Source organism: Halichoerus grypus, chromosome 4, assembly GCF_964656455.1.
Source record: "Halichoerus grypus chromosome 4, mHalGry1.hap1.1, whole genome shotgun sequence".
Taxonomy (NCBI): domain Eukaryota; kingdom Metazoa; phylum Chordata; class Mammalia; order Carnivora; family Phocidae; genus Halichoerus; species Halichoerus grypus.
The window spans coordinates 193,032,986-193,045,852 of record NC_135715.1 but is presented as its reverse complement, the minus strand read 5'-3'; the positions used below and the strand labels follow the sequence as shown (position 1 = coordinate 193,045,852).

Below are 12,867 nucleotides of genomic sequence, written 5' to 3'. Positions count from 1 at the left end.
AAAAGTGTGGTGTGGTTCACCCCACCCTTTCCAGGATGGCATGCTTGGCTGCCCCTTGGGCGGTGCTGAGTCTCCCACTTCTTCACTATGGGTGTCCCCCCCTCCCGTGGTCCTTAAGGCCCCCTAGGATGGTCAGTGCTGCAAGTCCATGCCTGCTGACTTACTTTCCATGTCCTTGTCACTGCCGTGTTCAGGAAGCTGGAGGGCCAGGCTGACCTGCTCAGGCACCTGCTTGGGGGTCTCCTCCGTGTTCTCAAGCTGCACTGGAGCTGTGGATTCTAGGAGAAATCAGAATGTCCCAGCGTGCTGGCCCCATAGCCTTCTGCCTCATGCCCAGGATTGTTTCTTCACCTTCTTGAGCTGCTTCTCTCCCTCATGGTATAGAGATTGCCATGGTGAGGGCTCGGTGTGGCCCATTCATCTGCTGCCATACCCACCACTGGGGCACAGAGTCCCCTGGGCCCCAGAGCTGCCTCCAGTAGGACAGCTTTTCTCCAGGTGGGGGCCAGCCCTCACCCTCCTGCTGAACCTCAATGCTGCTTTAGTGAAGGTCACCAGTGGCCCGAGGCTGGGCCACATGTCCTATCTGACCCAGTAGCCCCATCCTTCTAGGTGGAGGCTGTGCTGTCCTTCTTATGGTCACATTCCACTCTCCTCTCCCTCTACCCCTGCTTCTTGGGGGCTATGGTGCCTCCTCCCCCTACATCTACCGTCAGGCAGACCTTGCACTTGGCCAACCCTATATGCAAGTTAGCTTCTCTGCGGGGTCCCTGCCTGTGAGCTTGGGCTTTTTACGACTGCTTCTGTGGCTTTAGGAGGGTGTCTGGGTCACAGCCCAGCCTGCCCAGCTTCCCAGACACCTCTTCCTGGTCATCATGTCCAGTGAGCCCTTCTGCTGCTCCTCCTCTGGTCGCCAGGGCTGCAACGCCCCCACCTGCTCATCGCTGTCCCCTTTCTTCCCTGGCCTGGGAATGTTTGTGCTGGTTGAAAATTCTCACTAAACTGGTAGTTAGGTTCTGTGCCAGGGATTCCATGAGAACAGGACCTGATTTACAGGTGAGGACGAGGCCCGGCTGCCCTGCCTAGGGTCCTGAGGGCCTTCGGCGAGGGCGGTGGGGGGAGGCGGCCAGTGGGCATGTCGCTCGTGGCCCGGTGTGCCACAGTCTTGGGCAAGACCTGTTGCAGACAGATGCCTGGCCCACCCGCTCCTGCTAAGCCTTGTGGGAAGGGGCCAGCCCATGTGGACCCGTTGCCCATGCCCTGTGCTGCTGGGGCCAGGCCGAGCGGCCCACTGCTCTGCCACACGTGGTCCTGCTGGCCCAGGCTGAGCAAGATCGGAACCCGGGACACGGTCTCTTACTGTGACGGAGAGGTGCAGTCCGCAGACTGTGATGTGCGTGCCAGTCACCTGGCTCCTTATTAAAGACAGATTCCAACTGCACAGCTCTGGGTGGGATCCTGCCCGTCTAGAAGCCCCGGGCGAGGCTGGTGCTGCTGGTCCAAGGATCTCACTTTGAGCAGCAAGGGGTTAGATGGTGCCGTGCTCTCCTGCTTCCTGCTCACTAAGCTACCCTGTGACCCCTGGCTTGGCAAGCCTGGCTTCCGCGCCTCAGACCTCCTGGCCCCGCGCCCTGCCAGCAGCTGGACTCCAACCCATCCTGCTGTGTCGGGAAGCCCGTGAGCCCGTGCAGCTGCGAGGGCCTGTGTGGCGCTGTATCCCCAGTGGAGGCGGTATCGGGCGCTGGGGGTGGTCTTAAGTCCAGGTGTTAGGGACTCATCCCTCATCGTGCACGGGGACAAGGAGGAGGTGGCAGTGAGGCCCCTGGGGCTGGCCGAGGCACTCACGCGATCTCACGGTGGCCGATTTGCCAGGCGAGCCCCCAAACTTGGCACTCACTCGCCCTCTGCCGTCCACCAGCTCTGAGAACCTGCCACGGGAGTCACCACGGGTCACCGCCGCGGAGCACATGCCTGGGGCCGCGCGCGCTAGGGGGATGGCCGAGGCTGCACCTGGGGGCCGGGGTCTGGGTTTCAGGCGCGTCGCGGTCACTGAGCAGGCGCAGCTCTGGCAGGCGTGCGGGCGGGGGTCTGTTTCTGAGCACCCGGGGATGCAGTCCCTCCCTGTGCCAGCGTCTGTCGGCGCCGTCCCTCGAGGCTGCAGGTGGGTGGGAGGAGTGGGTGGCTGCCCGAGTCTCGTCCTGCCAGGCACCCCCGGAGGGGAGCACTGGAGACGGCGTGTGCGGCCCCAAGGCCTCATGGTGGCTTTGTGGGGCCTCATGGTGGCTTTGTGGCTTCCTAGGAAGCCCCAGGCCCTGCTCCCTGCCCACCCCCTGCATCCCATCCCAGGAGTCACAGGGCCAGCTCACCTAGCCCACCCTGGACCCCAGATCTCCACCTGCAGGGCATGGCCAGCCACTCGGACCTGACAGGACACCTGAGAGAGGCCCCCCCACCCCCACATGCCCGGAGAGTGAGGGCGAGGCTTCTCTGTGGGCCCTTGTGCCCTAACTGTGCCCCCCAGCCCTCCCTCAGGCAGGTGTGCCTGCAGCTGCGCAGGGTCTGACCCTCCTGCCAGGTACCCATGCCCAGCCACTGTCCGCCTCCCTGCTCCCTCCCGGCTCCCTGTTGCCCTCCCCGAAGCGTCCATGGGGCGCGCCATCTCCCCACAGCATGTCTGTGCTCCAGCATGGCAGCAGCCTTGTGCAGGACCTGGTGGGGCCCTGTGGGCCTCCTGGGCACTGAGGGGCAGACCACATCCTCCGTGTGGCCTGAGGCTCTGCGCTCCTCAGCTCTTTCCCCTCCGTCTGTCCGCCTGGGTCTTCCTGCCTCTCCCAGGCCGCCCCTCCCTGTGGCCATCCTTCTGTCCAGAGGCTCCTTGTGAGTCAGGCCTGGCTGCAAGGCCACTCCCCGGGGACAAGGTGGGGAGCAATATGCTTATGTCTACAAATTCCCAGTGCACTGACCCTGCACTAACTGTCTGTGAGTCCTTCCTTCCCCACCGATTTTCACACCCCCAAATTCTCCTGTGTGAACACAGTCCTGCTTTGCGGTTGTCTGACGTCCCTGGGACAGTGTCGCTGGTGCGGGTCCTGGGGCTGCGCTGTCTCCTGGGCAAGGATGCCACACCCCAAGGAGGGCAGCCCAGGCCGCTGTCCTGCTGGGGGCCCGCAATGAGCACGAGGGGCTGGGCCGCCTTCCTGGCCCCATCAGTGGCCGTCCCCGCCCCACTGTCCCTGGCAGGCCCGTACTTACAGGTGATGATGTAGAGGTGAGCAGGTTCGCTGTGCAGTTGGTCGCCCTCAGTGCTCTGCACGGCGGTCACCGACAGCTGGTAGCGCCGTCCTGGCAGCAGGTCCCGCACCGTGTAGGACGTCAGCCTCCCGTTAGGGACGTAGCGGCTCTTGGTGCTCTGGCTGGTGGTCACGTTGATGACGTACGCCTCCAGCAAGGTACTTGGAGTGGGGGTGTCCCAGACCACATGGGCAGAGGTGGCTGTGACTCTGGCGGCTGTCAGGTTTGCTGGCGGCAGGGGCCCTGATAGGCACGGAGCAGGGGAGGGAGGTGAAAGGGGCCACCACCAAGTTTAAAGATCTGACACGACTGCTGAAGTCTCCCGGAAGCCCCATGTGGTCATGATGGACAACCTTACAGTCCTAAAGGGTGGTGTGGAGGGGTGTTTGCAGCTGGGTCAGCAGCAGTGCATCCTTCTGCCCGAGAGGCCCCCCAACATGCTGCCTGGAAGCAGCCACGGAGGCCCCATCCCTGCGCAGCCTGTCAGCGTATTCTCCTTTTGATTCCTTAAGCCTGGCCATGTGCACCCTCCCCTGGGGTGTGGGAGGGGGCCAGACGGGCAGGGAGTGGGCCAGGGTCCCAGCACTCAGGGTCAGTGCCAGGACTTGAGCCAGTCCTCACCCCCCCGTCCCCCCCTCCCGCCCATGGGCTGTCCATGTGCCTCCCCCAGCTGGGCTGTCCTGGAACCTGAAACCAAGACCCTGCCCAGACCTTCCCTCCTCACCACGCACCCCTCCTTGTTCACGGGTCCCCCTGGCGTGGACAGCATGGCACTCTGGCCCCCTCCATACTGGGGTGGGAGGGGTGGTGAGGGCCAGGCCTCCTCTCCACCAGATACCGTGAAGATCAGGGACTGGACAGTGTGGGCATTCACCTGCATGCCCTCTGGCCTTTTGCTTCTGACCCCCGTCTGGTAGGAGCCCAGGAGCCTTTGGGTGCTGGAAGCAGAGGGCTTCCTGGGATGCCCACCCTTCCTGGCGCCTGTGGGGAAGACCTCTGGGGTGCCAGAGCCACTTTGGTAGGACTCGGGCTGGAGGGAGGTGAGAGCTTCCAAAGGTCCCACAAGACCTGAGGTCATGTACTCACGAGTCCACACGTGCAGTGGGGCCGAGGCCAGGCTCTCGGTGGGAGGCTCTTGTCCCCCAAGCCCGCTGAGGGCAGTCACCTGGATGGTGTATCTCCTTCCTGGCAGCAGGGCCCTGGGGGAGGGAGGCCAGGGAGAGACTCCACTGCCAGACTGTAACTCCTTCCACACAGGCGGGACTAGTTGTGGGTGGTCCTGCAGGTGGCCTCCGCAATGACCACATTTGTGGCCTGTGACCCGTGTGTTCCTCAGGTGGGAGCTACTCCCTGGTCTGTCGGTCTAGTACAGGGCAGGGGTCGAGAATGGCCCATACCTGCCTGGGAGGGCTATGGTGCAGAGACTGGTGTTCGGGCAGGAGAGGCCAGAAAGGGGCACTTGGAGGTCATTGTGCAGAAGAGGGTCAACAAGCAGGCCCCACTGCCCTCCTGGGGGGCCCTCGGCAGGAGTTCCCGGCACCCTCATGGATGAGAGGACCTCGCTGCCCCCACGCCTCTGTGCAGCGTGGTTCATGCTGAGCACCCGCTTCCTCCTGGGTGCCCCGAATCGACAGCAGGCAGGGGTGCCCCGGGCCCAGCCCCCGATAAAAACCCTGGGCGCTGCGTCTCTCCCGGGCTCCCCTGAAGACAGCACCTCACACGTCGTCACGCCTGGTGGTGGCCTGTGTAACTCCAGGGGGAGGGGCCCTGGAAGCTCAGCCCCGGTCCCCCGACTTCTCCCTTCCTGTGCGTTGCACCATTTCTCTGTTGTGAATCCCAGCTGGGGGCACGGCCTCTGCTGAGTCTGGGGGGGCCCTAGTGAGTCACCGAGCTGGGTGGTCCTGGGGACCCTGACTCAGTCACCAAGTGCCCACCCAGGGCCCCCCGTGTGTTTTTGTCACACCAGTCCTTGGAAGTGGGCAGGACATCGATCAAGAAAGGTCACAGCAACACTTAAAACACAAAGCAGAGTCTTGTTTCCAGCACAGCAGGCAAGCAAAATAGGGTCTTGGTGAGTCCGCCGACCAGAAATGCGCAGCCGTGTGGGTGGCTCAGGGATGCGGACGGGACGCGTGCCCCGCCTGGCCTGGCCTGCCTGCCCCCGACCCCTGCCCCACTCCAGACACCCCTCTGCACGGCCACGGCCTGTGGCGGCTCTGGGCGGGGTGCTGCTGCTCTGTCCCCACAGAGCCGACCTGGCGTCTGCTGCGTCAGAGGTGCCGCTGACTCGGTGGGGGTCTCCTCAGCTGGAGCTGTGTTCGCTCTGCAGGCCCAGGGGCCCCAGCCGGTCTTCTCCCCACCCGCCCGTCTTCCAGCACTGCTCCCAGCAGGTGTCAGACGCCTCCCTGGCTGGCGAACCACCCCGAGGGGCCCATCACGGACCCGAGCGGGCCGAGGCTGTGGTCTGAGCCTTCACTGTGGGGCCGTTCCAGCTTTTACTTCAGTCCTCAGCCAGTCTGAATGACTGACGTTCTTGTGAGTTGTATTTACTTTGTAGTTTTGTGTGTATTTGATTTGTAATAATTAAGCATAAGACGTTTATATGCCTAGCTTAAGGTTCTAACATACGATTTGAACAATATAAAAATTTAAGGCAAGTGTAGGGGCGCCCTGTGTCTCCCTTTCAGAGGGGCCTGCGTGCCTCAGGCTAGGACAGCTCTGTGCCGCTCTCTGGGTGGCTCGGTCTCATTATCTGTGCAGGAGGCACGACCCCCCGAGTTTTAGAGCGTTCCCTACTTTGCCAGGGCCCTTTCAAACACCTGTCTGGCAGCACCTGTGACGGGACAAGGCAGGGCTGAGGCCTGGGACAAAGGGGGGCTCTGCCTGTCAGCGTTGAGCAGGTGCTTGGGCAGCACAGGAGGTGCACACACCCCTGCTTCTCAAGGCGGGCAGGGCAGGTGGGGAGTGGCAGGGGAGGGGCACAGAGGGAGAAAGGAGGAAGCCCCAGAGCCCCGACGGAAGCGAAGGCCGGCCCCTTGCTCTCACCCGAACGTGAACCTGTCCACACTCTTGTCCATATCGGTGGACTGGTCCTCCTGGGCCTCAGGATGCCGGATGGACACGCGGACGCTGCTGACGGTGGCGTGACGGATCCTGTGCAGAGCCCACCGCACTGAGATGGTGCTGGCTGTCACGTTGGTGACCTCAAGGCCCTCAACCGGGCGGGGTCCTGGGGGGCAACGGGCCCCTCAGCTGATGGTGGCACCTCCTCGCTCCAGGGGAGGGCAGGGGGCTTGAGACAATGAGACAGGGCTCGGGAAGTGTGCTGGGGGGTCACCGAGAGGGGCCCAAGCGAGGTGCCGGCCCACCTGGGCTTGCTGGTGCGGCCTTCAGCCACAGTGGGACTAGGGTCAATCGGACAGGCTCCTGCCTGGGGTGGGGCGTGAGGCGGCCCCACCAGAGGCCTGGGGTCTTGCCTATTTAGACATGCCAGGCAGTGGGGCGGGGCCCTTGGGACACACGGACCGTGGGACCTCCTTTTTCTTTTCCCTGGCCGTTTTGGCTGCACTGACAGTGAACATTTGGGCGATGCTGGGGCCTACCAAGGATGGAAGCTGGGAGAATCCTGGGCTACCTTGGGGAAGGGTCTGGGTGAACCACAGGGGCCAGGAGGGGAGCTCTTGTCTCCTGACAGTGAGGTGCCCAGTCTGTTGGGCAGCGGTCCCTCCTGCCCACCCTGGTCTCCTGGGGAGACCCCACTCTCACTCTGTCGGTGGAGGGGTAGGGATGCCATTTCTTCCTGAAGCCAAGCTCAGGCTGAGCCCACTCTGCCCCACAAGCTCACTCAGGTCCTCCTGCTGGCCCAGGTGCATTCTCAGTGCCTCTTGGCTGGCCTTCCCCACCACACACCTGTCCTGAGTTTCTCATCTCATCCCTCACTTGGCCCTCAATGTCCTCAGGGTCAGTGCCTGGTTTGGGCTGGCAGGTGACACCTGGGCACCTTCCTCCTCCCACAAAATTCCTGTCCGTGCCTCTGAGCATTCTCGCCTCCTTCCTTCCGCAGCCTGAGTCCCCACTGGTGGGTCCTGGCTGTCTGGCTTCACAGTGCTCCTGGGGCTGGCCCTGCCCGCCTGCTTTGACCTGTGCCGGCACGCGGTATGGTGGGAGCAGACCCCCTGTGTGCTGGCCACGCTCTGAACCCCTACCAGCTGCCCTCAGGGGCCCTCCGTGCTGCCTAGGGGACCACTGCCCCGTCCGTGCTCCTTCCTCCAGCCTCTAGCACCCCCTCCCACAGTCTCCCGCGGTCCCCTGGCCTCTGCCCACCATTGGTTCCTCCCCGTGGAGGACCGGGCCCTCCCCTGTAGATCCCAGAAGCAGACGAGCCAGGTAAGGCCCCAGGGCCTCCCTAGACTATGCTTCCCCGTCCCGTGCAGCTGTAGCCCCAGAGGCCCCTCCCTGCCGGCCCCCTTCTCTAGAACTGCCACCAGCAGGCTCCCTCCCCACCCCCTCAGCGTGTTGGGGTGACCTCCTGGGCCCCTGGCCTGTCCCCTCAGCACCCCCAACGTGGGCTGGCCCCTGGCAGGTGCCTTCTCGGGGAGCCCCCCTCCCCCGGGCCTCACTCCTCAGCCCCGGCGCCTTGGGGCCCCTGGCCAGTGTGCCTCTCCGGTGGCCGCAGACACACCCAGTGGGCACTCACGTGTGCGGGCGAGCAGCAGCACCGGCCTGCTGATGTCGTTCTTGTTGTTGGCGTTGCGCTTGACCGAGAACACGGAGATGTTGTAGGCTTTGCCGGCCGCGAGGGCCCGCAGCTGGTGCGAGGAGCGGCTCCGGTCCACGAAGTCCGTGCGGCGGTAGGCACCGTCCGAGGAGGTGTAGGTGACCGCGTAGCCGTCGAGCATCTGCCTGGCGGCCTGGCCTTCAGGTGGACGCCAGGAGATGGAGACCCCACTCTCTTCCACTCGCTCCACCTTGAGGGCCGTTGGTGGGAAGAGCTCTTCAGGGTTCCCGTCAAGAACAAGGGAAGGGGGTGGTCAGCTGTCAGCCACGGAAGCCCTGGCCCCCAGCCAGACGTCTCACCTGGTGGCTCTCGGGCCCGCCACCCCCGGCGGAGGTGAACAACTGCAGGTGGGGAGCCAGCTCCTGTGGCCACAGTGGCCCCGTCCACCTGGTCTCTGGCCGCAGGTGTGCGTGCACAGGTGAGTGCACTTACGCCTCCTGGGCCACTAGACACCCCTCCCTGCTTCTTGGGAAACTAGACGCTCCGCCCGGGGGTGCTCAGCACTTGGGTCTGTGCCCTCTGGGGGACGAGGGGCCCGCCTCTGCCGGCACCTTTGCCGCCTCACCTTTAGCACAGTCCTTGCCTGTGTAGCCCACTTTGCAGGTGCAGCTGTGGGACCCATTGCTGGCCAAGCAGTAGCCGCGGCCCCCGCAGGGGCTGGAGAAGCAGGGGTCACTCACTGGGGAAGAGGAAAGGAGCCGTGAACACTAGGGCCTCACCCGCTCCCCCAGAGGGACCCTGCTCTCGGGGCAGCAGGTCCTTCCTGCGTAGGCGTGTTTGTGGCGTGGATGTGGGTGGAGCCATCCCAGGCAGCGATTTGAGGAGGTGAAGGAGGGGAAACGCAGGGCTTTCCAGGAGAGCTCTCACCGAGAGGCTGGCTCAGAGGCAGAGCCGGGTCATCCCACCACCACTCCAAGCCCAGGCAGCCTGACGGGCGGCGACTTAGGGTGGGGCGAGCACAGTGCTGCCCCTCCTGGGGAGAACCTGGCAGCCAGGGCAGCCTCCCTCTGCCCCGGGGCTGTGGGCACCCAGGGGACCTGAGTTCCCTAGGCCAGGGCCAGGGCCCACAGGTTCCTACTGAAGCCACGGGAGCCCCCTTATCACTGTCGCGGCCACTAACCTTGGTCCTCCGGGTGTGCCCTCACCCACCCCAAGCTTGTGCAGTGAGGCTCCCTGGCCACAGGCGGCCCCCAGGGTGCTTATGCCTGGGCTCCCAGGCCCCACAGTCCTTGGGCCCTAGGCCTTCGCCCTCCCCCCCGCCCAGTTCAGCCTTCACTGCCCTGTGGCCCTGTGCACCCCACCCAGCGGCCTGCTGCCAGCCAAGCCCAGCCTGGGGGCTAGGACAGGACGTGCCCCCGGACACACCCATCCTAGGAGGAGAGCTGAGACCAGCAAATTGAAGAGACAGTTGCAGAGAGTGGCAAGTCCTATAAAGGAGGAAAATGTGCGGAGAGTTCCCAGGTGTAAGGAGAGGTGAGCGCCAGGACGCTGGGGCTGCAGTGAGCTCCGCCCCCATCCACGGGGCCAGCCTGTCTCTGGGAGTGAGGGGGGCCATTGGAGGGGCAAGTGCAGGAGGCGGGTAGCTGGCATCAGGGGACCCAGCAGAGGCCAGAGGACAGGGCCTCTGGAGGAGTCGGGGCTTGGCCCCTGCCTCCCTACCTGTCTCACAGTGGTAGCCGAAGAAGCCCTCTGGGCAGACGCACAGGTAGGCCCCGCCATCGTTCTCACATCGGCCTCCGTGCTGGCAGGGGCTGGAGTGGCAGCCATCCACCTCTGGAGAACACCCAGAGAGTCGGCCAGAGCCGCCAGGGGGTGTCTGGGGGAGGGAGGAGAGGACAGCGGGAAGAAGGGAAGGGGGATCGAGGAGAGATGCCGGGTGGGGGGGGGGGTTGCTGGGGAAATCCCCCTCAGCCTCGGAGCTCCCTTCCTGGGGTGCCTCCCCCCCGCCCTGGGGCCAGGGGCCCAGCCATGTCCCTCTGCTCTCCGAGTGGCCCAGGGTCTACGATTGTTGAGAATAGGTTTGTCCAGGATGTCCAGGGCATCTCGAATGTGGGTGAGGGCCCAGCCGCTCAGGGAACCCCGCCGAGCACAGCCCCTACCTGTCTCGCAGTGGACTCCAGTGAAGCCTGCAGGGCACTGGCAGACAAAGGCCCCCGGGAGGTCCCTGCAGGAGCCCCCGTTATGGCATGGCTGCGCTTGGCACTCGTCTGTCTCTGCAGAGACAGGACAGGAGGCTGCAAGGCCCTACGCAGGTTCCATCTAGGTGGGACGCAGGCCCTACACGGCCCTACACAGGACTGCACGGCCCTGCGTGGGCTCTACGCGGACCTCCAGGGGCCTCCACAGCCCCCGGATTTCACGTGTGTGCTGAGGCTTTAGCCTGATGCCCCCCTCTCCGCTGTCTGCCCTACAAAGGCCCTACCCCCCAGGTCCCTTCAGCATTTCACTGCCCAGGCTTCTCAGGGGCCTGGACACATCCTGGGCCTGGCCCTCCCTGGAGCAGTGTCTCTGTCTCAGGGCTTAGAGCCCTACGCAGGTGTGAGGGTGCAGGCTCATCCACCAGTGTACCCCGCGGGCCTCCCCTCACTCTGCCGGCTTGGAGCACAGGCCCAGAGGCAGGGTGGGACTCTCTCCACCCCACCTCCTCTACCGCTGGGGCAGAGGCTGCAGAAGGCGGGAGGAGGTCAAGGTCAGCTTGCTCCCCCGGAGGTGGAGGCTGAGATGTTCACAAAGAGAGGCGGGAGTCAGAGAGCAGGCAGTGCTGGGCCAGGCAGCCTGGGGGAGGCAGGGATGGGGTGGAGCTGCGCCTTGCAGTCCTCCCCTCCTTTGTGCCCTGTGGGGCAGGAGCCCCCATGCGGCATGGCTGGGAGGCTGGGATCCGCACTCTCCAGCTTCCGAGAGGGGAGCCCAGGTGCAGGGGCACCAGGAGGGACCCCAAGAATAAAGCGGTGTTGTGATTGGAGGCAGGGGCTTGAAGCCAAATAAGATGGACATGAATTAGCTTTGTTCTGAGGAGCCGGACAGAACTGTCCAGCACCCCTCAGTGCTTGGAGAGGCCCGAAACACCTTGGAGCGGAAGAGGTGGGCAGTGGGCCCCAGGATGGGGGATGCTCATCATGACCTGGAGGACTTCACTCCAGCGGCTGCCAGGTGGCCAGGCCCCATCTTGCCAATGCCCCATTCACAGCCACCACGTATGAAATCACTACATTTGGGGACGAGGCCTTCACTTTAGAGTATTTGCCACAGGCTTGTTTTTTATTTTAAACTGGGAGTGGTGCTCTGGAATTCAAAATCTTCAATTTAGAAAAGTTTAATTTTAATGCTTAAAATGTAACAAAGTAGATAAATGGTAGTGAATAAGACACCCAGGAGCTACAATGCTCACTGGCTCATCCGGGCACACGCACTTCCCCCACCCTTGTGATGCGGATTTCTGGGGCTGTCTTTGCCTCTTTAGGGTTTTAATTGTTATGAACTATCTAAACAATGTATGGTTTTGTTTTTGCTGTTTATGAATTTTATTAAAAGGATATCGTGATACATGTACTCTTCTCTCACTCAAAATGATACTAATGAGCTATCTCCATGCTGTTGTGGGTCTCTGTGTGAGCTCGACAGTAACAGAGTCCACGGCGGGATTCTACCGTACTCTGTCCATTCTTGTGTGGTGGGCATTTGGGTTGGTTTTAGACGTTTTGTTATTTTAAAAAATGCTTCTATTTCCTTTCATAGCTCTTGGTATAAATGTGCCCATTTTCTTAGATTTAAACCTAGAAGTGGAATCTCTGGGACACAGTTTCTATGCCTGGTCAAATTGATAGGCAGGTTACCAAACCCTTTTCAAAGTGTTTGTATTAATTTACACTCCCTCCAGCAATTTGTAAGAAATCCTGGTGATCCACATTACCACCAGTAGGTGGCTTCTTAGACTTCTGCACTTTTGTCAGCTGACTGCACCTCACTGTGCTTTTGATTTGCATTTTGCTGATAATATTTCTCTTTATTTTTGTCGGCTTTATTATCTCCTCTTCTATGAAAGGCCTACTCCATGTGTTTTGCTGATTTTCCTACTAGATTGATGATTCTTTTCTTATTAATTCATAGAGTTCTTTATATATTCTTGAAACCAGTCATATATATATCTTTTCCTGGTTTGTAGCTTATATCCCACTTTCTTCCTTAGGGCTGATGATTTTAAGTTTCTAATTCTTATATAGTCAAATTTGTCCTTTTTTTTTTTCTTTTATAGTTAGGGCTTTTTTTGTGGCTTAAGAAATCTTTCCTTATCCCAAGGCCAAAAAGATACCTATATTTTCCACATAAAATTTTATAGTTTTAGGAAAACATTTAAGTCCTTAATTAATCTGGAATGAATTCTTGTGTGTGGTGAAAAGTAGGACAATGTAATATTTTATAAAATGCATAACCATTTTATTCCAGCTGTTGTGAAGATTGTCTCATAGGATTTTTTAGAAGTTTATAGTTTTAGTTTTTACACTTACGTCTATAATTCATTTCACATTTGTAAACACTTATCATATTTGGTGCTATTATATATAATATTGTTCATTTTATCTTATTTTCCAAGTGTTCACTGGTAGACTGTGAAAATATTAAGGTTTTGTATATTGTCCCTGTCATGTAACTCACTTGAATTTGCTTATTTATTCTATAGCTTTTTCTTGTAGAATCTCTTAGGATTTCCTATGTGCATGACCATGTCATCTTTCTTCCAGTAGATGTGACTTTTATTTCCTTTCCTTGTCTGTGGCCCTGTCTGGGACCTCCAGGACAAT

At 60.7% G+C, this 12,867-nt stretch overlaps 1 protein-coding gene across 4 annotated transcripts in view; it reads right to left on the bottom strand.

The window, feature by feature from the left end:
- Positions 1-12,867, bottom strand: part of SNED1 (sushi, nidogen and EGF like domains 1) — an 85,145-nt gene that overhangs the window by 19,550 nt on the left and 52,728 nt on the right. For all 4 annotated transcript variants that reach the window (XM_078071593.1, XM_078071594.1, XM_078071595.1 and 1 more), the window contains exons 17-26: positions 10,168-10,281; positions 9,728-9,841; positions 8,634-8,747; positions 7,988-8,284; positions 6,337-6,520; positions 4,378-4,490; positions 3,253-3,534; positions 2,011-2,155; positions 1,846-1,928; positions 165-278 (exon numbers count right to left, since the gene is read on the bottom strand). In XM_078071593.1, the coding sequence (XP_077927719.1) occupies positions 165-278; positions 1,846-1,928; positions 2,011-2,155; positions 3,253-3,534; positions 4,378-4,490; positions 6,337-6,520; positions 7,988-8,284; positions 8,634-8,747; positions 9,728-9,841; positions 10,168-10,281 (1,560 nt within the window). The remainder of the gene's footprint in view (positions 1-164; positions 279-1,845; positions 1,929-2,010; positions 2,156-3,252; positions 3,535-4,377; positions 4,491-6,336; positions 6,521-7,987; positions 8,285-8,633; positions 8,748-9,727; positions 9,842-10,167; positions 10,282-12,867) is intronic.